Here is a 23,259-nt window from a genome sequence, read left to right on the forward strand (position 1 = left end):
AAGCATTTTAGTGTCAAAACATTTAACCAGATAGCCACCATTTTCCACGAACACTCAGCAGTCCTGAAGGAAGAAATCCATCACAGAAGAGGAAGAAATGCCAATTTATCCACTGACAGAAGCCTCAACAGATGCAAGTTAAGCTCTTAATTTATCACTGTCTCTCCATTTTTACATGTGCAACACACAGGAGACACACAGGAGAATGCCCTTTCTTTAGGGGCCATCGAAGGCACTCTGGTAAATATAGGAAATCATTAACTGGTTTAGAGGAAGATGAGGCTGGTTGAAGTAAAGCGGGTCATTGAAAACAAGCAATTTACAGCTCTTCATCACAAAATAAGCCCTGGAATGCACTGAACGTCACAGATTGGTGATAACAGCAGCAACATCCAAGGGTACTGAAATTTGTCTTTAAAAGTTTTACAAACTTTTACAAGCTGGCACTTCATTTGCAAGACAAGCTAACTTCAGTAAACTCTTTAATATTTACATGTTGTGACGTCTGTGTGTGCTTGAGCATTGCTTGTTTTACTGCTCCACCGGCTGGTTGTGCAGTCGATTGACCAGCCACCTGACTTGCCAAACAATGGTCTTATCCTCATGGGACAGGCCGGACCCCCTGACCTTCAAAGGGGAAAGGTCCTAGAGTGTGGGAGGCGGGACGGACCCCATACTGTGGCCTTTGTCTCTAAATGTCACCAACTCAGAGTGCAGACGGAAATAGCCGGTCTTGGCTGCTTACACTGGCAGTATGTCGTCCCGGGACCATTGTCTTGTTAACTAATGTGGCCCATTTCCCTGCGACTTAGTTGCGATGTGTTCACCCCTGCTCAGCCTTATCGCTTCCTTGTGTTTTTATTGATCGGCTTTATCTCCCGTTGTGGAGCGCCTGCCCGCCCCACCGCTCTCACCTGCCTCCTATAGATATCCCCAGTAATTTCTACCTTGTGTGTGTGTATGTGTGTGTGTATTTGGACAGATCCCATGTGCAGAGCTCTCGGCCCTTATCTGTTTTATTTAGTCTGAAGAGTTGTAGCGTTGCAGAACAAAAGGCCACCGGTCAAAGTGCTCCTCTGCATGTGGGTATTGTTGATTATTTATATCAGCTCGGCCACACACTCACTCCCTGCCGCAGGATTTTGGATCGCTTTTGCATCCTTTTCCCGTTCTTTCACATAAAATCAATTCTGTGGATTTAAAGGTTATATTCTACTGTGAACCGCTCACTTCTCTCTTAGATAACATCGTAGCTAATATCACTTGTTAAGGCCTACTAGCGCTGCACTTTCCCTTCTTAGTGTTCTTGTTTGTTTTTTAGAATAAGGTCTTAATAGTCTGTTCCTGTTTCTCCGTGTGGAATGTGACTTTTCAGCTAGCTTCTTCTTAATCCCCATTTAGGAAATTTCCAAATGTCAGCCCCTATCCTCGAAGAAAGAATCTGTCCTAACTGACTCGGTGCTCTTTACAGAGATGACTGAGCTCAGGTGGGGGGGCATATAGGTGTCTGATCCATGATAAGGTTATTTCTTCTCTCAAGAGCCAGACAGACTTGCCAGTGCGCCCCAGCCAGCATGCCTTCAAGAGCTGCTTTCTGGAAGGTTATTGCCCAGTAGGGCTTAGGCAGAGGAAATGAGTCTGGCCCATATTGTCGTCTCGTCTCGATGACTGGTCAGACAGGTAGGCTAACTGGAAGCAGGCTCCCGCTCGTCTCTTTCTCTTGTTATCTCTCCACCAGTTTCTCCCTTGTATTTATCTGTGTATGTATCCTCACACACTGTCAGCCATCTTTCTTATGGATTCTTACTTTTCCTCTACTCACTCCTTTTCCATCCATCCACCCTCCACTGCAGGAACACATGCATATAGAAACACATGCACATGCACCACTGGGGGTGGGACGATGAATTGAAATTCAGTGAATTGCAACACAGCAGTGTAACAATATGTATCGTGCAGCATAAAAATTAACCATGCATATCAGCTCCGTTTTTTTTTTTTTGTGCTGTAGTGATCACAAATGAGACGGCTCGCCCATCACAACTTCTCAGTGTTTGTTGAAATTACATTATTTGAATGTAATAATGACATTCTTAAATGATTTACATTCTACTAAGCCAGTGTCGCCGCTAAAATGATTTGTGGCTCAGAACACTGCAAAAAAAAAAAAAAAAAAAAAAAAAAAAAAAAAAAAACACCTTAAGAACTGATTTAGTCTCACAATCAGTGTTAAAATCTTTACTTGTTTCAGGAATTTCTTTGGGAGCAAGTAAAAATCCTTTGAAATACGGCAGATTAGCCCGCAGGCATCATGCAAATGACTCAAAGGAATTCTGGAAAAAAGTTGATTGACAGTGGAAAGAACTGGGTTTCTCTCATCCCACCAGCAGATTTTTCACTAGTTTCAAAGTTTTCAGAGTGAATATGATGAATATGATGTAAGATGGGCATTTTTTGCAGTGAATAAACCAAAGTTTGCACAGGAAGACATAGTCATCAGTTAACTTTGATTTAGTACAGTATTTAATATAGTATTTTATTTTTTTCTGTTTAGAGAAAGGCTGTCGAGAATGAATGTAAGTCGATTAGAAATTCAGTCACCTTGTTATGGTTACATTGTGTGGACCCACAGGTCTTTTAGAGGTCCAGCATAAAGTCCGCCTGTACATCTAACAAAAAAGTAATTGGACTAGCCTACCAGATATCTTTGTAAAACTTTTACTAATACTGACTATTGACTTAAAATTTCATTACTATTTATTTATAAAAATAAAAAAAAACGTGACTGACACCGATATTAGCGATTATACTAGTCCCAACTGTATTCATACTGTGAAGCCCATATCATATTTCAAGTCATATTGTGAATAAGCATATCATCCCTTCGCTATGCCGCACCCTCACCACTCCCTCAGGTTCGCAGTCTTTTTTGCTGGAGTGGCTCTGTCGACCAGCTGGGAGACTTACAACTGAGAATCTGAGGAATCTGAGACTGGATATGCCTGTGGGGCCCAGACGTAATGACAAGGATACAGCAGCACCTGCTCAAGTGTTAGAAATGTATTGCTTGGCTTTGATGGGGCTATCCCGTTTTTCATTTGTCAGCTGATTTTTTTTTTTTTTTTTTTTTTTTTTTTTTTTTTAAATTGCAGCCGGGCCATAAGGCACCATGAAACATCCAGCTCTAGCTGTGGAATGTCTTTAATGGTTTGCCAAATTCTGCAAACTGTATATATTGCATTTCTGGTTGGCAAGCTGCTTTATTAGCTGGGGCTCCGGTGTGCCCACCCATTGGTGCCAGCGTTAGGAATCCCAGATAACACCCTCCCCCGGCACACATCTCCCGAAACTGGCACCCACATCAGCTCCGTGGCCCAGATCACATGGTGAGAGAGTGAAGAGAGAAGAAAGGAGTCGGTCTCTCCTGGGCAAGGAGGAGAGAACAATGCTCTCTCTTTTCTCCCTCCTCAGAAGTGAGCGTCTCCAACTCGAGTTATGTAACCTGATACGGTGCTGAACCCGTCCAGTAACCCAGCCCCAGAAAGGGCGATTTCTGTTCAGGCCATTGTCCAGAAGACAATCCCCACATACCCTCATTTTCTACTTCCTCCTTCTCTGTGTGCTCTCTCTGACTTCAGTTATTCCCTACCTTCATCCCTCTTTCTCTGCGTCCCTGTTGTCTGCCTCTTAACCCGAGTCTGATCCCTTGTTATTGTGTTATTATCCATAAGCAAACAAGACGCACAGCACCATTGATATTTTTCCGGTGAAGCTGGCTCTCAGATGTCAGTGGCAGGTCTGGATTGACCGCCTCAAATCTCATTGGCATTCTGGGCTTTTGTTTCTGAACTGGGAGAACAGGTCCTGCCACAGTGGCCCCTGAGAGGGCCCTGCATGAATGTGCACCAAGAGATGAGCAGACGAGATGGTGGAGGAGGAGGGCTTTGGATCAAGATGAAGAAAAGCACCCAGTTCTCTCAGTGGTGTTGAGACTGGAGTACAGCTGCTGCTGGGTGCAACGGAGCGGTTCTACCAGATTCCAGTGTGAAATATTTAGATGCATCTTTGCTGATGATGCTGTCTTTTCAGGGACTGTCCCATGAGAATTGTCCTCAGGCGCAGATTAGGATCAGCCTCTGTTTAGATCAGTGTAATGTCATCCTCTAGTGTCCTGCGGGTCGGTGGAAGGGAAGGGGTTAGCAGACTGACTCCATACCATACAGCTCCCTCCCATCCACACCTCCCTGCTGCCATCAGTACCCAGGAAACAGGAAGTCATGTGGTGTAATAATGAGTAGCATGCACACAAGAGAGAGAGGGAGTGAGAGAGAGAGAGAGAGGGAAATAGAGTGAGCATGGGACCAAGAGCACAGAACTGAAGTTTCAGGTGGATTAGTTGACAGGTAAACTATTGTTATTTTGTTTTCCCAGCTTATCTACAATGGCATTTTATTTAGGCGTTTCTTTAGATCCTCTGATTGTGATTTTGTATTTCAGCTGCCTGTCAAAAGTTTTAGGCTTTTAGCTAGGCTCAGCAGCCTCAGTGTTGGTAAATATTGTTATAGCCGCCTCAAGCACCTGAGCTATGCAGGTTATGGTAATGCAATTCAGATCAAACCCATTACCATAGGCTATATGCATTTATTTCCGATATTCCTGGCATTACTCTAAGGAAAGTTTCACCTATTTACAAGTCACTGACTTCCAGCTGGTCTGAAGTCATGCTGTGATTTAATGCAGCGTTGTCAAAGAAAGGCTTAATCTGCGGAGGAGGCAGCAGCAGCAGGAGAAATCTGTTTGGTGATTACTTTGCCCAAAGGGAAAGGTTATTTGCAATGGAGATGAACTGGTATTGGCGAACTTTTAAACTAAATCTTTTCTCCTGGGTGGTTGACGTCACGTGGGGCAGCAGTCTCAGCCTCCCCTTTCACTTCCAGCACTGAACAGGCCTGCTAATTAGTGGCCACTGTTTATTTCAGTGAGTCAAAATGGAACCACATGGAGCATAAACAACAATAAACAGGATTATCTGCTCTGTTGAGTTGTTGCTAATAGCTTAAATAATGTTCCTAGTTCCATTACACGCTCTCTGTTTATGTGGTTTTTGTTGACAACCGCTGGTCTGATGGAATTCCCCTGGGACTTTTCTTTGTTTGCTGTCGTACCCAAAATTAGTAACACGATTTCAGCACGCTGACTTTGTTCTTAGATTAACAAGACCGTTTGTCTTTATTCTGAGCAGCTGCAGGGAAAATGTCACAAGCCCACAGTGCAAAGTGTTCCTCGTTACGTTGACATTTCACTGCAATGTTATCATCCTCTTTTTGTCCTGTTGTTCATTGTAATCGCTCTGCACAGTCATCACCCAAGTAGGTCGAGCCAGTCTAGTTTCAGTTGTTCCCGCTGTGCTGTTTCTCGGCGCTGACAAACAACAAACACTTGCTTTATTTACACAGAAACTCCATGGGAGAGAGAAACCGCTGATTCACACAGAATCGGACTTGGCATCAGTGTTTACTACCTGCAGCACAGGCTTCACCTGTCCTGCTCAATCCTTGTTCTAGCGTCACCGTGAAGATAAGATTGGACAAAAATTTGGCTGGGATCTGATTTAGGTTTGCAGATTTTTGGATGTTTCATTAACCTTCTGAAACCCCAAGAGCCCATGAGCTTTCATTTTAACATTTTTTTTTATTATCATTATTATTATTAGTAGTAGTAGTAGCAGCAGCAGTAGTAGTAGTAGTAGTATTTTCAAAACTATTAGAAAATTGCTATTTTGGGCTATGAAGATGCTTTTTTGTCATTGTGAAGAGTACAAATAAAACAATATAAAATATTTTTACAGGACAAAAGTAAGAAAAAAGGCAAAGAAAACTAATAAATTTGAAAAAATATTTAGAAAATTTGAAATGAATATAAAACAATAAAAAAAAAGTAAAATTATGCATATAAAACTACAACTATTCATGAGCTTTCTGACAAAACGTCTTCTTATGCCAAAGCAGTGGCTTTTATCAGTGTTTCTAATAAATTTTGTTCAATTTTCTGTGACGTTATAATTTTGTTTGTGAATGTCAACATGTTTTATTTCCTCTATCAAATCTATGAACGCTGTAGTCCTGAAATGGTTAGTAATGAGAGGCAGCCAGGCAGTGTGCAAAGTTGTGCTTGTCTATTTTAACTTAATGTAATATCATGAATGTAATAGAATTAATTCATGTAATGTATTGAATCAATGCAATAATACATATACCTGCTACTACAGGAAAATATAGGAAAGAGCCTAAATCTATAATAAACCAACCATTGATTAATCAGCTATCACTAAATTAGTTTATGACTATTAATTGAAGATTGATTAATCATTCACATTCCCTATTCTGACTAGTATTGGTTTCAATATCGTGATGGACTGACTGCGTCGTAATAGTTATTATTGATATCTGCAAAAATTATCTTCATTATCCCTCTGAGGTGCCGACCTCTGTTGTTCAGCTGGTTGAGAGGATCACAGCGCAGTCTACACATTCATCCACTGTGTGGTCCATAACATCCGGTATGTGTGTGTGTGTGTGTGCGCACAAGTGTTCACACACACAAACAAACATGAGCTGTTCAGTGGAAATGGTTCAGGTGTGGGTCGATGTGGGAACCACTCCATTTCTATCGTTGTAATCACAGAACGGTGACTCCTACATGAACCGCTCCAGGAAACAAAGGATCCTTTTTGAGAGAGAGAGAGAAAGAGAGAGAGAGAGAGAGAGAGAGAGAGAGAGAGAGAGAGAGAGAGAGAGAGTCCCCCTCCCCACCCCCTGCTCTCTTTATAATGAACTTAATAAGAAGCTTGCTCTGTCATGCTTTTATCTTTTCCAGCTTAATTTAGGACCAGTAGCAGGATACCCTGTTCTGATTATAAGGTAGAATTATCAGTCATTATAAGTCTGCTATAACCACCTCAGTTCTCCTGGGAACCAAGCTGCTTTGCATTACCGACAGGGGCCCTCCACATTGCCCATATTGGCACTGCACCAGTTATGTGAAGGCACACATTAATAATTACCCGGTGAGAAATGTAAGGAATGTGACTTTTGTTTCCTCACACCCCTCTCTCCCTTTACATTCTCCTCCCTGAACCTCGGCTCTGTGTGTGCCGCCTCTGCTGATAGCAACAGTTTGCAAACACTGTCTGAGGCCTCGCTTGATCACAAGGTGAACAGAATTCAAATAGAGAACTTGGACTGGATTCAGGATTAGGCTAAATAAATAACTTGTCGTTACATCGTTTGCTCTCTCACGAATTCCAAACAAGCTGCGTGAGAAAATATTACTGTATGTCTGCGTCTCTGCTGCAAATGTTCCCCACTCGTTCATCCATCTGCTCATTTCATGCGATTTCTCAGACGCTGCTGATCGGATTTGGACAAAAGCTGGGGGAGTGATGCATCACTGCTGTGTTGCAGCACTTTCGGACAAGTAAACTTGCTGACCTTTAATAATACCGCCCTCGGGCTTCTGGGCTATCAGTGTAAGTTCTTAAACACCAGAACGCAGAGCTACAGAGCATCCTCCTTTCAAATCTCAAAGTCAGACCAGTGGAGACGTCCCATTTGAGTTAAAAATGCTGACCTTTATTTAGAGCTCCCCAGTTTGGCTAACCAGTGTAATTTTTACACACAGGATTCCTGCAAAAAGATGCTGCAACCCTCCAATTTTGGTCAAAATTGCTCTACATCTTTTGTTGTTCATTTTTTGTTCATTTCCATCTTTGTGCTGCACAGCTCTCTCATGAGGTGGGGACGTAATTTCTCACTTAAGGATTTGGTTCTATTTCAGAAAGACCCCTAATGGCTCAGAGTTTTTACTACATACAGGGATTATTTTTCCCCACACCAACATTCAGATTATTGATGCAGGATTTGCCATCTCTTACTTCAAAAATGGAAAGTGCAGACTTGAAATTGGAAATTCTGCTTTGGGGAAAAACAAAATGCATGTCTGGGGCTCTTGCGAAATTTGGTTTGGTTTTCAATGCCAGTTGTATTTGCTTAAGTGTAAGTCCGCGGGAGTGTGTGGGCATGCATTTATGTGCATTGTTTTCATCACTCAGGGTGATGCGTGGACTGGTAGTGAAAGGTGTGTGAGTTTGTGTGTATGTGTGTGGGCATGCATATGTCATATGAATGAAGGGGAAGAAGATGTCATTTAAAACAAACACTCAGGCACTTTCCTCTATGCTGTTGGTACTAATACTAATCTCTCTCTCCCTCTCTTTCTCTCTCTCTCTCTCTCTCTCTCTCTCTCTCTCTCACACACACACACACACACACACACACACACACACTCACGCATACACACACAGGTTGAACTCTTAACCTCACATGGGATCAACAGAGGCACTCATTTAGGCTAAATCTAAAAAAAAAAAAATTAGGGATTATAGCAATGAACACTTTCTCCTTGCAAACTCAAGTCATTTTATCTGAGCAGACGCATTCAAAACTTAAAAACACAGGTGGCTTGTAATGAATTCTCCAGTAAATAGGAGACAGTAATTTTGGATAGCTTCCTCTATACCCATTTCCTGTTGTGCTGTCCTCTCTGACAGCCTTATGTAACCTCAGTCCGATTCAGATCAATAAGGTTCCATGAAAGGCCAGCGCAACCAGTCACCCCAGAAAACCCCAACATCGCTACAGTCGTAAGAGCCAGTAATTGAATTCTGTGCAGAAATACAATACTGTGAAGTCAGCAGTGGCTGTAAAGGCCAGCTCATCCTGTGCAGACCGCCACCAGCAGGCTGACAGCTGCTAATACACTGCAGGGAGCTGGTCAGGCACAGGTAGAGGAAACTTAATTGACCTCTTTTGGTGAAAGTCTTCACATAAAAGTTTCAAGTGTCTCTTAACTCTTTAGGGGTTAGGGATTTCTCTTATTCCAACACAAATATTTCAAATACGCATGATACACAATGTAAATAAGTCAGCTTTGGAGTTGCCGTAAGGTTTATTTTTTTTTCATTTTGACGGAGCAAGGCTAATGACTCCCATACACCTCAAGTGTTTATGCTAAGCTAACACAAAATGCTACCAAAACACTGGAAGTACAAAGATGAAAATGGTATCGAACATCTTGTCTCAGTCGGTGTAAGTCGGAAAAATGGCACTTTGCCCAGAACGTTAGAGTATTCCCGGTCCAATAATAGTCTGGTGGTCAAAGGAGGTTTTATCCATTATCATGCATCCATAGGCTCCCTCAGTTCTCCTCCAAATTCATGTTCACTGCCTCATCACTGCCTGTAGAATAAAACCGCTGTTGTCAGCTCCGACTGTCTGCAGGAATCCATTTGTTCTCAGCCGTGCTCTCAATCTACAGCTTTGACCAAATATGACCTGTTGGCCTCCATAAAGACTCACGCGGTGGTCATCAATAGACACAGTGTGAGGCTAAACAGTGGGCCTTCAGCTTTAGCACCACCACATGCGACCATTTACTGAATTATGGGCCATGTCTCACAGAAAGAGTGCTGCTCATCTTGGTCATGAAATGAATGTCAAGCTTTGATGCAAAGTTCTCTGCTCTGTTGTACAGGAAAAACACCTCAAGGCAGTGTAAATCAAGATGTCCCCACATTTCCATGTCCATGTGTAGCGTGTGTCTTGTCAGATTTCACAAATGCGTGATACTGCATGGTCCAACACAAGCTGTCTTCAGAGAGAGAGAGGAATGTTCTGTAGCCTCCTTTTTCAACATCTTCACTCCTCTGGAGGGCCTCAGGGCGCAAGGAGGGGAAAGAGGTCTATCTGTCTGTCTGTCTCCCATCCATAATGAATAACCCTCTGACAATTAGAGGCTGCCGCTGCTGTGCACTCCACTGCTGACATGCCCCACAGCCAGAGCCACTCACTCATTACACCCTTGCACGTAACAGTCAATCTGATAGTGTTGCTCTCCTTTGCTTCACGTCTGGATTGGTTCCTTCCTCCTTGGCCTCCAGCGCTGCTCGCCCTGCTGCTGCTGACTAATTTCTCATGTGTGGGCACTCGCTCAGAAAACCAAAACACCTCAGTGTCAGAGTAAAGGAAGGAATTCACGCATGATGCTGGGGCAGTGGTGGCAGTGGTGGAGTCATACTGGAGTAACTAGTGGAGAACCCAGAGTGTTTCCTCAACTTTCAGAGTGTGTTTGTGCCCTCTTTGGTGTTTTAACAAATCCCCATGTATTACTATTTGGAGTGATAATCTGCAGGATTCTATTTTTTTTGCATCCATCTATCCCACACAGTATCTTGGATGATTGGAATTAGTCAAAACTTTAGGGAATGATTCATCTCACTGCTCTATTTTGGTATTTTTAAATTCCACTGATTGGACTATGGTGAAGGGACTATGGATTGGGCTCCGCTCTGTCTGTCCTTCTGTCCATCACATGCAATCCCTCAGCCTTTGCTCGTCTGTTTTGCAAAACAAGTGGGTGAGAGATGGATTTTGACACTGGGGTCTGGCATTTTCAGTATAAACCCGTTTGGCCTGTCACAGCAGCACCACCAGGCCAACAGGGCCTTTAGCTTCATGCTTCATATCTCAGACCCAAATTTGATTGATTTTTTGGGAAATTATGTATCTTTACATTGATAGCAAAATCCGCATAATCTACAAAGCCAATCCAGAAATCATCTACAAAATTAAAATGAAGTGGTTTGCTACAGTGCCACCAACAGGCCAAAACGTTTTGTGCGGAAATGACAGTGTATATTACAAAATAAAAAGTTGAATCCAGGGTGACCTGCACAAATCATGGGGAAGTTCATGATCACAGTTGACAAGTTACTGATAGTTTCAAGGGGGGATCATTCATGACGACATGTTTAAAATACTACTGTTTGACAGTTACAGAGAGAGACAGGAAAGGCAGAGGGGGTAATATACAGCAAAGTGTCTGAGACCGGATTCAAACCCAGGACGCTGCGATCAGGACTCGGCCCTGGTACAAGGTACATGCTCTTATCCGGTGAGCCACCAGGGCGCCCATGTTTAAACTATTCTTAAAATCTCCTCAACACCAGCTGTGGAAAAGGCAAACGTCAATACTCTCATGAACGCAGGATAGATTGAATCACCTTTATACGGCATCAGTTGGCAAAACAATATCTAAATGCTATGGCTTATTGATTTAACATGACTTTTTCTCTTTTGTATGATTGGAGTTCAGTTGTGGAATCTGGCAGGAGCTCCCCTTTTGTCATGTTGAGTCAAACTTCTGAAACCACACCAGCCCACCTCAATCTGCTGTCATTACATTTTTGGCTCCTGGGCCACTGAAACTGTCCCAGTTGGCACGCTATCGGGCTATTAGAGCAGGATTTGAATTTACTGCTGCAATTTTCATGTAAAGTAGAATAAGTAAGTGTAGTAGCTCATTAAAAATCCTGCCTCAGCTTTTTTATGCATACCACTATCAGCTGAGAAAACGAGCAAGCCCAGCTTTGATGGAGCTTACATAATGTATCAGAGTGTGTGCTGTGTGGGAGTATGAGATGTAACCCGCAAAGTATCCCTCCACAAATGAAAACAAACTTTCATCAGGGAACCGGGGAGAGAGAGCGCTGAGGGAAGAGGGTGTTCATTGCGGCAGAGGGGTCGGTAGCTATTTCTTAGCTACCGAGCCATACACATGCTTTTTTTTTTTTTTTCTCAGGGTTGCATTCAGTGACCTGCACACATCCAAGTGTGAGTTTGTAGGAGTGAGCGTTTTGTGCATCCAAACGGACGAGCCTAAGCTTGTGTTCTGCAAAGCATCTTTGGAATTTGGCTTCCCTCTGTCTCTCTCCTCTGTCTCGCACACGGCGGCGACCTGCTTGTCTCTCGGGGTTTGAAATGTCCCCTCTCAGAGCTCAAGTGTTCCAGTGGACGCTTTGTTTTCCCACAGGAGACTTGATTACAATATTTTAGGAGAAAGCGTCCTCGCAGCCCTCTTCTCAGGGGCTGTAGCCTGAGCCTGCTCGTTTTGTTTCCTCTGTGATTGCAGAGAAAGCAGCGGTGATATGGTTTTCTAGATGAGTTAGGATGTTGCCCTGAGAAGACTCCCAAAACTGAAGCCTTAAGCCTTTAGAGGAGACGCAACCCTCTCAACTGTACGTTCAGGTCTTTCCTCTTTCAGTCCCCATCTAATAATGCTGCACAATACTAACAAAAATCAGATAATGGTCCTTTTTATTCATTCATTCATTCATTCAAAACAAATATTTTGCAATTCAGGGTTCCCACAAGATATGGAATTCCTGGAAAATACTTTCAGACAGGAAAAGTCAGGGAATCAAGTAAGTTCTTGGGACCAGTAATTTATGTTATTTATTTATTCAGTTTATTTCTCAGGGTCAGTGCTTATTCATAAGCATTACTGTAAATAGGCCAGAATTATCCTGGAGGCTACTTTTCATCTGTAATCCCCGGCCAGGAGTTAAGTTGGCAGCCTAACGTTAATCTAAAATCAACAAGTTCAGTTCATTATCATAGAAGTTCGGCAGCTTCTGTGTAAAAACTCAGTTTACTAGTCATTTACCAAATGCAGTGTTTTCCGTCATCTCTATGTTGTGTTAACTTTTCCCATCACTTTGGCTGTGTCCTGAAAATGAGACATTGAATGTATGGTAACACGGAACAGTAAACTGATAAGGCCTCTCTGAATGTGAAGTTTTTAAAATTTTGGTCAAGTCAAGAAACAATTTGTTATGGTTATATTCTGTGAGCCATGGAAATTCAGCCTTTTAGTCATGGAAAAGCCATGGAATTTCACATCTGACAAGCAGTGGGAACACTCGCAGTTTTAAATGTGCTCAGTTTGAGTGTAACGAAAAGGGATTGTCTAAGGCACAAAAACACCGTCTGAAGCATCTTTACCTCAGAGGAGATAATTGCAGCACTTTGCCATTTGGAAACTGAAGCAGTCAAAATTGCAATCTTGCTTTAGATAAACAGCACGCAGTCCCACTGTTTAATTATAACAACACTCAGCTACATTCAGCAGGTACTACCTCCCTTCAGTGACTGTCAAATGATGTGAGCGTGTGCAGCTGAACGCAGTGTAATCAGTACGATAATATAATCTGAGTGCATAAAGAAAGGCAGGTAATTCATTTTATTTTAGAGTTGCAAATGATATAGCTAGAGCTCATTTCACTTGACAAACTTCTTCAACAGAGTCAGAGACAAAGACAGAGAATGTCCTTTGTAGCCTGTCCGATGCAGGTAAAGGTGTAGGTGTGTTACAGGGACAGAGAATCCCACCTGTAGTCTTTGTAGCACCCACAATCATTCATGTCAACTGTATTTTTATGTTTTATCAAAGGCAGTAGCATTTGATACAACACAGCTTTGTAAGGAGGCATAAATCAAGAACAGAGGACTTTTCAATTAAACCAACCTTTTTAGAACGGCTTTGATCCGTGTGTGTGTGTGTGTGTGTGTGTGTGTGTGTGTGTGTGTGTGTGCTTGATTTAAAGGGGCGTGTTGTGTTTCAGGGCCCCTGCCTTGGCTAGTCAGGGCTGAGCTGTAAATCTTACTGTGTCTCCTGGCTTACTCAGGCCCATAAACTAGAAGGCAATTATGGAAAACAACTGGATGCAAGATTGTTTCAGTCCTGCTAGATTTGTGGTTGCAGCCTAAAAGGATTTTTATCCTCCTATCCACCCAAAAAGAATTGCCGTGGGATCTCTCTCCCTCTCCCTCTCTCTCTCTCTCTCCCTCTCCCTCTCTCTCTCAGCTTCCCATACAGCATTGATTGGTTTCTCCTCGTGTCTTTGGCAGCTACAATACACAAGTTGGGTAAAGCACTGTAACTAAAAATACTGTGTCAGGCTTTGGCAAGTGGCCACTGGATTTGACACTCATGATTTATTCATATGGAGTGAGACACACATGCATGCACATTAGCCTTGACCTCCACTGACTCACATCCATCGCATAGCTCACGTCGTGACCCTGGAGGACCCAGTAAGACTCAGCATCCTGACTGGATCATTAGCTAATACACCTGCTCACGCTGTGTCTTATTATTGTTTAGATTCATCATCACTGATTGCCCGGTTTCCAGGGAAGACTGAGATCCTCTGACTGTGTAGGTACAGAAAAAGCACCTCTCCAAAAAAACTCCCATGCTTTATTACCTCATCGCTTGATTTTTAATCCATGCTTAGAGAAAGAAACTGAGAGACAAGCTGGCACATTTCATGCTTCCATTCATTAATAAAGGCTCTGCATAGCCAAAAGGCTTGCCTCTTGTGTGGCCAGAATGTGTTTCTTTAAACATGAAATAAAAATCAAGAAATGAACACAAGGTATGACTTTTTTTTTTTTTTTTTTTTTTGAAGCGCTGCCTTTTTTACAACATCTAGATTGTCTTGTTTTAGACTGAGCACCCAACTGTGTTTTCTGTGTTTTTCCACTTGTCCCTATTTTAAATTTCCTTCGACTGCGTTCAGCCTGGTTTGTATTGGCGTATTAGAAGCCGGATGCTTTAGTGGAAAGTTTTACATCGGGGAAACAGTACCTCATGAATACAAACATGAGCGGCCTGGGCTTCTTTGATCTTGGACTGGCTGAGAGCCCTGACTGGAGTGGGCTGGAGCTGCCGCTGCACAGCGCTCTCTATCCTATTTTAACCATTTTGCATAATTGTTCTAACCGTTAAGGCCAGCGGTGCAAAGCACTTGATAAATGTGGATTGTGTGAGCGGCAAGAGGAGATCTCAGAGAGCCACAGCATGTGCTCATATGTGTTAATGTGTGTGTTTTTGCACATGAGCGAGAGAGTCATGGTGTTTTTAGGGAGTTTGTGTGTCATGAGTGTGCACTGAATGAGACAAACTCATGGTCAGATAACAGGACTGCCCAATCTCTGGTTATTTAGGTCAGACCCAACACAGATAGTTTGACCCTGCATGCAGCCATACCTGCCAAAGTATCTCTAGCCAGATGAGCCAGTGCCGCAACAGGAGAATTTTCCTCTTGGAGGATCAATAAAATGTATCAAAACAAAAAAATACTTTAAAAGACCCGGGTTTTTAATTAGACATTTTTGCCGCATTACTGCATCTCACGCTGCAACTGTTACGAAACAGATGAAGGACAGCATTGCAGATAAAACTGGCCAATATTTCCACACAGAAGCGCTTAATTCTTCCAACGTAGCGCTCTTATTATCAGGCTATTAACTTTTAACAAGCTTTTCATACCTAATCTCATAGCTCACAATGCAGGCTAGATTAGAGGAACATTACACATGCACTCGGAGTAGCCTGCCTCGTTAATCCAAATGCTACTTTTTAGTCTCAATTTTAAGGTCAAAGTAAGCCTGTGTGCGCTATCTCTCCTCATTCCTGTTTATGGTCGAAAAAAAAAAAAAACACGGCGTGGATGTGTGTTTTATGGTCTTGAGAATGTTTTTACGGCTGCAGGGGGTGTTTATGCTCGGGAAGAGCGAGGTCAAAAGGGTGAAATCAATAGTGATCCTTAATGAGGTGGTCTGAAAAGAGGGAAGGGAGGGGATGGGTGTGTGGAGAAGAAAGAAAAAGCTTATTGGGCTGTATAGGGAGAAGAATTGAAGTATAGAACTGAAGAGGCGCTCACTGTGGAGTTGACAAAACAGCAGTGCCACTTAGATTGAGAGTTGTCCTCTTCAACCTTGTAGGACAACTGGACGAGCCACAAAAACAGAAATCAAGCCCTTTGAGACTGATGGGGGTAAAATATAGGTACTTTAACATTGTCGTGGTATTTGTGTAAAGTCAAGAGAAGGTGTTAATCACTGTGCACATGTTTTCTCCATCAGCTGTTCTATAGCTGGCACAAGAAACCCTGAAAGTCACAGAGACTAGCCACTCAGGCACTGGAAACGCATTCAGACTGATGCTAAACTTATGAAGGGATTGTATAATCTCCAAATTAGATACACATGATTTTTAAAGAATGCAGGAAATACGCAAACAAAATAAGGCACTGCAGCGCTTGATTAAAATTGTTCATGATGTTTACCACAGCACCGAAGCTTTTTTTTTTTTTTTTTTTTTTTTCCAAAAGGAATGAGCCCTGCTGTAGTAACCTAGTTGGGTCGAAGTTATGTAATGGGCTTGTGATGTTGCATATGCTGCCCTCCCTCAAACAAACAACATTACCCTCACAAACTGCATGTTTCACCGGGTCCTTTAGGCTGACTTTTGTCTTTACCACTGCGTTACGCAAGCATGTATGAGCTTTACAGAGACTTAAAACCATGTTGAGCCTCTGTGACAATTGCATAAAACAGACATTTTAACACATGTTTGGGATTTATAGGGACATTGTTGTATGTAACACTGCTCTAGTTGCGTAGGTTTTGCATAGGGATAACTGGATGACTGCATGTGTGTGTGCTTACAGACAGCTGTCTACTGAGAAACACAGCTGATGACATGTTTGTCAGCTCACACTCCCCTCTCCAGAGATCAAAATCCACATTCAGGGACAGAGGAGGAGTTCAATTTTCAGAGTCAATGAGGGAGAAAAGACACAGATTTTCAGATTTTTGTTGCCGAGTTTATTCTGTCGGGGTTCAAATGTGGAATTTCAATTGCTAAACGTACCAGATGATAGAGATTTCCAAGTCAAAGGTCTAAGATACATCTTGATAGAAGGCTGCCTACGATAAACCTCCACTGGTTTATTGCTACAGAGCACATGGTATGTTAACACATTGAAGCCTTATCTTGGTCATTACAGTTCGTTGTTAGCCATGTAATTATGTTTTAGAGATCTGATTAGTCTGTTTACTTCCTTCCTCTGCCAGCAGTCAGCCAATTTTCTCCTTTTCTCTCTTTTATTGACCACAGAGATCCTTACAGCACCACCCTGTCCTGTAACCAATGGCAACCTCAGTTCAGACTCTTCCTCTGACCCGTGACCCCAGCAAGAACTTCCGTGATCATTTCCCGGCCCCGCCGCTCACCTCCCGTTGCGGCATGGGAAGTGTAGGCAGTCTGGTGGAGAGGCCAGACGTGTCCCCAACCAAGGGCAACCGGGCAGTGCCCCAGGTGAGGCCGAGGCAGAGCAACGGGCTCCTGAAGAAGGGCTTCAACCAGAGAGAGCTGCTCAACTACCTCAACATCTCCAGGTGGGTGCTCCTGTAGAGCAGCAGGTGCTGTCATAGAAAATCTCAGATTCTGCTGTTTTTCCAGGTGACATGGAAGCTACTGTATAAAATGAGGACATGCTCTCAGTTGACTAACCGTGCTCCCAAACAGAAAGGAGGCTAAAGCAAACCCAGGCAGCAGCAATAAGGACATTATCTCTGCCTCTGTCAATGGTCGAGAAGAGGACAGCATGTACACCAAGGTCTACCATAAAGATGGCACCGAAGTAGATCTGGGCAAGAACTCGCTGCCCATTGGTGGCAAGTATGAAAAGGTAAGACGTGTTGTTGTTGCTGCAGTTTTTGACCATGAAAAGCATGGCACAAAATGGAGGAATTTAGCACAATTCGAAAGGAATCTATGATGTAGTGCCAGCAGCAATTTCCTGTCTTTGAAACAGCGATCTAAACTTTCTGTGGTACAACGGCATGTTAAGTGGGATCTAAATTCTTTCTTATTCCAATTATAGCAACATAGTTCTTAGAGAATAAGCCGTGACTCCTTCAATAGCAGAATGAGTTTTATTCAGTGGCTCTAACACAACAAGAGGCAGATGAATGGCTTCCCAGTAGCCGGTGTTTGCTTTTTATAAATGATATAGAGCCAGTGATTGGTTGCAGGGTCTGTGTTAAATTGGTCAGTATCACAGTGATGCATCTCCGGGGGTAAAAACGCTAGCCTCATAGCCTGTTACTAACATAAATCAACCTTGTCCCCCTTCCCGCTCACCAGCATAGATTGAGAATCTAGCACTCGGTGTGCTGAATTTATTACAGCAATCAAATCCCACCTCATTTTGCTTGAATTGATCAGAGGTAAGAACACAGAAGATGGAACAGTATTGATTTAATAGAAACATTGTGATTTATGGTACTTAGCCCGGCATTCCTGGCTGTGAGTCAGATCTTGCTGACTTAATCTTCATCTTCTCACTTTGTCTTCCCTCTTGAGCCTTTCCCAATACTTTCAGCTATCTCAGTTTCTCCTAAAAATGTCCTCATCATTAACCATCGTTGGCCCCCATGATTCTCTTTCTCCAGTCCCGTTTTCGGCCCTCAGCGTTCAAGCCTGTCACCCCGAAAAACTTCAGCTCCATGCAAAACCTCTATCCATCCTCCAAATCGGATGATATGGACCACGGCCTTTCCAATGGGCTGCACAGGCAGTACGCCCATGTCCCGAAGGCTGTCTCCACATCCTCCTCCTCCTCCTCACCCTCTCGTCATGGAGCACCAACATCCAGTGGCAACAAGGTATCCTAAAGCATGACCGTCACTTACGTTGTGTCATGTTTGTCTTGCCCCAGCGCGTTTCTTCAAAATATCTATTTGTTATTCAGCGTATGTCCGTAAATCGAATGAATCATTTGTCTGTCATTCCGCCATTATGAATAACTGTAATTATCACCACGCAGGCCCTTTCCTCGGTGCGTGGGATGAGCCAGGAGGATGATAATCTGTCTGACTCAGGTCATAACTCCATGAGCAGCCTGCCACCTTACCGACCTCCCTTCCGCCCACACCTGGCTCACATCAGGTCTACCCAGCACTATTGTCTTACCTCTGCTTATATTTAATGTTCAAAAGAAATGTTGCTGTCATCGTTTTTTTTTGTTTTTTTTTTTTCGCTTAATGACGTGTGGGCCGTGATAATGGAAGAGATTTTAATGGTCGTGGTTGTATTTTTTTTCTTCTCCTAGTGCATCTATGGGCCACATCAATACAATCGGCTCCCTGGACCGCACCTCTCTGGGGCCAAAGGCGGTGGGGTCAGGGGGTGTAGCGAAGGGCGAGATGGCTGTATCATGTCGGAGCATGGCGACCCTCAGCCGCATGGCCCCATATGGTGGGGAAGCTCCGCCCCCTTACGATCTGACACTGTCCATGTCAGTCGAGGAAGTGGTGAGTACCAGATGGGTGGATGGATGTTTCATTGATTATAAATTGTAGTGATTAAACTGCATTGATCTGTCACAATACAAAAAGACTTAACATTGAGGTGATCTAACAGGGTACTATGAATTCCAGCTTTTTGCTGTAAATATTTTCTTTTAGAAAAAATAATTTAAAGTGATTTTTATTTTTAATGTTGACATAAAAGTCTTGAATTACAGCACATATTTATTTAATTGATATGATTTTGGCTAAAAGGACTGAATTAAATCACTGACCTGTATCAAGGTTTAGACATTGGGATTGAAATAGAATTGCTGACTACTGAATTGCGAATCAAATTGCATCTCTGTTATGCCAAAGATTCACTCCCTCTCAGTCTTATCTACAGACTGCTAAGCCATTTGCACGTCCGTCCTGTTCAGGTACGGGATCTGGAGGAACGCCTGGTGGAAAAGGAGCATGAGCTGAAACAGATGAGGAGAAACCTGGATGAGAGCGAGGGTGCGATCGCTCAGGTGAGTCACACAACATCACCGTATTTGTTTTCATCTGTTCCTCGCCATCGATCCGCTGTATGTATCACTCTGCCTCTCCTTTGACGTGTCATCCCACTCTCTCATTGTAAGCAGGTGTTTGAAGGGAAACAGCGCTTGTGGGAGAAGGAGGTGGAGGAGCTGAAGCGCCTGTATGCCGCCAAGCTACGTCAGGTTTCCCAGCACACCCAGCGCTCCCAGCGGAGCCTGCAGTTGCAGTTGTACAAGGCCCAGCAGGAGAAGAACCGACTGCAGGAGGAGCTCGACACCCTGAAGAGGGAGAGGAGCCCGGAGGCAGGAGCCAGGGCGAAGGCAACCAGTCCCACCCTGGAGGAAACCCAGTGGGAGGTGAAGTCCTGACACATAGGGGAGATACTGGGAGAAAAATGGTGGTAATTAGAGGGAACAGAGTAGAGATAACCAAATACCTGACTTGTTTGTCCTTTTGGCATGAAACCAATCAAGATCAACGGGGTCAGAAAAAATTCATGTCCTTTTTGACCTGTTTGTCCTGCCCTCACCTTTCTTCTTCCATTTTTCTTTCTCTCAGGTTTGCCAGAAGTCAGGGGAGATCTCGCTGTTGAAGCAGCAGCTGAGGGACTCCCAGGCAGAAGTGACCCAGAAGCTGAGTGAAATCTTCCAGCTGAAGACGCAACTCAGGGAGACGCGCACGGAGCTCCGCAGCCGAGAGAGCCAGATAGATGCGCTAAAGCTAGCCCTGCAGGCAGCACAGCACCGCAGATACCCCTCTCAGACCACCCATGAGGACGGAAGGGGAGCTGAGGAGAGCACCTCATGTGGAGCAGCAGGTAGCCGATTTGCTTTCATTATCTGTTACTTACCTGTTCATGTCCGTAATTGGCTGTGTTAAGCATGCTTGGAGTAACCTGGCCATCAGTCTGATTAAGTTCTTAATCAGGTTAAGCTGTTTATGTGCACCTTTGATGCCCTGTGAATGAGTATCATGCAGACAGGGAAACCCAATTAAGAGAAGTTAGAGAAAACAACTAAGAGGCTGAGGAGGCTGTTTGGTGCAGCATGAAAAGGTGCACAGGTGCTCTTCAGACAGGTCCAGAGATATGAAGTTACAAAAAATACATTTGCAAGTTGTTTTTTCTTTTGCATGGACTTGCAAAGATAACAGTTAACAGGCACTCTGACTATCTTGCATAATATGCTTAATAATAATAAAAGCTTCTTTACATTATAAAGAAGCTTTTAATCAATCACTGGCAAGCATTAAAAATGTGAAAACAATAGACTACCATAAATGTTTCATATGAATTGAGCTGAAACATGTTGGTAATTGATTAAACGCATTATATTTGTTATATGCAAGAGGGCCTCAGAACTCTATCTTTTGGAATCTGCTACCTATGCACGTTTATGCCAAAAAAAGAACTCTGGAAATGTTTTTTGCAACTTAAAAGAAACAAGTTGTCTGTTAAATGTCAGTCAGCCATGCATCCAAACTGGGTTTCTCTAGGAGTTAAACTGGGTTATTCTGAGATATGATGTTTACATGCTTTGACCCAGAACTGGGTTACTTTAGTAACCAGGTCAAGTGCGGAACTCCCTGTGCGTATAAAAAGTAGCCGTGTTTTTCATTATTTTAGCCCACTTTCCTCTGCTCCTCTCTGCAGTAGTTCAACTTATTCTGCCCTCTTCATTCCAGGAGGGTGCGGCGGCTCGACAGAGGAGCGTCTGCGTGCAGAGCTGCTGCTGGAGCGACGCCAGAGCGAAGCCCAGGCTATGGCTTTCGAGGAAGAGAGGCAGACATGGCAGACTGAGAAGGACAAGGTCATCCGCTACCAGAAGGAGCTGCAGGCCAGCTACCTGGAGATGTATCACCGCAATGAAGCACTGGAGAGGGAACTGCACCAGCTGAGTGCAGGGAGAGAGAGAGGAGGAGGAGGAGGAGGGGGGAGAAGAGACAGCAGCAGTGGAACACTAGAAAGGGAAGTGCCAGAACTGAGGAGTGAGAGAGCAGGAGAGGCAGAAGAGGACAGACCTGCCTCTGGTTTGCCGTGGATAGAGAGGATCGAATCCTCCGAGATCTGACTGCAATAGTAGCTCCGTTCCAATGCAAACCATTTTGTTGGTTCCTACAACCTTTCAGCCATTCTAAACTTTGCTATCCTGTACCTATGCTCCTTTGTTTATTGGATCTTGCCCTTATCCTGCAAGGACTGGAGTGATAAACTGCCACAGAGCACACTGGTACTGAGGTTAGCTGAGCTGCACCCAAAATATTTCCGTGCTATATCTATCTATGACATAAGAGTAGTTGAATCTGTATAAATCTGTCCACCCAGACTATCCCACTAAAGATACCTGTACAAATAAACATCTGTGACTGAACTGATATGCTGATTATTAACTATTTCATGTGTTTATTTTGTAGTTACACATGGCTAGGACTGCTGTGTAGTTTTGACTCTAAGTGACCAAAGGGTTCAAAGGGATTTAGTGTGGCCCAGTAACATCCCAGCACCTTTTAAGTCAGGGTACAACCTGGGCTCCGGGAGGAAAGCTGCATCACCGGGTTAAGTATTTAGGATTAGACCTGTCTGATGCCAAGATACTAATGCTATTTCTTTGCAATCAAGAAAAGAAAGAAAAGGTTTATCCTATTTTTGGAACTGGAAAACATTGGACCTATTTTTGCCATGTAAATTCCAATTTATGCAACGTGATCAATATATTTTGTACATGATATCCAAATATCCTTATTTGTACATGATTATTTGCAATTTGATTGGCCTTTGGTTATCGTATCCCAAGCACACTGATGTCTTAAATAGCCTGCTACCACATCTTTTGAATGCTACAAAGGAGGTCTGGAGATGACAATGTTGGATTAGATTGTCCTGCTTGTTGGAGCGATTTCTTGCACAGAACCAGCCAATGACATCCAGTGCATGATGCAGATGACATTACAAGAATTGTTTCCCGTTTTGTTCTTTCTATAATGCAAAACCGGTTGTCATTTGACCTTCAGTGCTAGGGAATAACATACTGTGACTCTCGTCTAATTACTGGAATGAAAACCTTTAAATGTACAGTATGTGGCTTTTACGTTTGTTTTGGATTCATAATAAACAGTTATCAAGTGGTGTAAAAGCTGTTGTTAGATTGGTACTTGACTCACTGCCATCTGTTGTTGTAGGAGGCGGCAACACACTCTACAGGCCTGTACAGGTACTGTAAGTTGAACTGAAAAAGGCTGACTAGAAATCGCTTGTTTAAATGTTAGTGCTGCTTTTTAACCGATGACATGATTCAGCACAGGGCTCAGATGCCTGCCTGCTCTGAACGGGACAAAATCTCTAGTGGCTGTGCCAGTGAAATCCAGGGACAAGAGCTTTATGACAGTGCAAACAACAGTGGTGCATGCTTTTGGGTCTAATTTGGCTTTTAGAGGTTTAGCCCAGGATCCTTATCTCAGCCTCTCCCCTTCGGCCCTGCCTTACAGACCTCCTCCCTCAAATTATGGATGCCGGGGGTGGAAGGTCAGCTGTGATGGAAACATAGGAGGATCTTTGTTTGCTCAAGCAATTACCACTTCTATGGAAACTATCAAAGGTACAGCCTGGAGGAGACGTGCCGGGGTTATACTGGCACGGGTGAAGTTCAGTTCTCTCAAAGGGAAGCTAAAAGTGTGCATT

At 43.4% G+C, this 23,259-nt stretch overlaps 2 protein-coding genes across 5 annotated transcripts in view; both read left to right on the plus strand.

The window, feature by feature from the left end:
- The window catches only part of LOC115366787 (platelet-derived growth factor receptor-like protein), a 14,537-nt gene extending 7,745 nt beyond the window's left edge, over positions 1 to 6,792 (plus strand). Inside the window, exon 8 of the mRNA XM_030062416.1 lies at positions 6,750 to 6,792. The gene's annotated coding sequence lies outside the window, so the exon portion shown is untranslated. The remainder of the gene's footprint in view (positions 1 to 6,749) is intronic.
- Positions 1 to 22,708, plus strand: part of n4bp3 (NEDD4 binding protein 3) — a 26,790-nt gene extending 4,082 nt beyond the window's left edge. Inside the window, exons 2-11 of one of the 4 annotated variants that reach the window (XM_030062411.1) lie at positions 14,062 to 14,115; positions 16,864 to 17,144; positions 17,275 to 17,437; positions 18,204 to 18,416; positions 18,578 to 18,699; positions 18,863 to 19,064; positions 19,481 to 19,573; positions 19,688 to 19,939; positions 20,142 to 20,400; positions 21,267 to 21,652. In XM_030062411.1, the coding sequence (XP_029918271.1) occupies positions 16,897 to 17,144; positions 17,275 to 17,437; positions 18,204 to 18,416; positions 18,578 to 18,699; positions 18,863 to 19,064; positions 19,481 to 19,573; positions 19,688 to 19,939; positions 20,142 to 20,400; positions 21,267 to 21,652 (1,938 nt within the window). In that variant the 5' untranslated portion in view covers positions 14,062 to 14,115; positions 16,864 to 16,896. Of the gene's footprint in view, positions 1 to 4,333; positions 4,404 to 14,061; positions 14,116 to 16,863; positions 17,145 to 17,274; positions 17,438 to 18,203; positions 18,417 to 18,577; positions 18,700 to 18,862; positions 19,065 to 19,480; positions 19,574 to 19,687; positions 19,940 to 20,141; positions 20,401 to 21,266 lie in introns of those variants that run through there. The other 3 variants (XM_030062410.1, XM_030062409.1, XM_030062412.1) reach the window with 3 other exon arrangements.
- Positions 22,709 to 23,259: the final 551 nt, after the last annotated feature.

This window comes from Myripristis murdjan, chromosome 10, assembly GCF_902150065.1.
Source record: "Myripristis murdjan chromosome 10, fMyrMur1.1, whole genome shotgun sequence".
Taxonomy (NCBI): domain Eukaryota; kingdom Metazoa; phylum Chordata; class Actinopteri; order Holocentriformes; family Holocentridae; genus Myripristis; species Myripristis murdjan.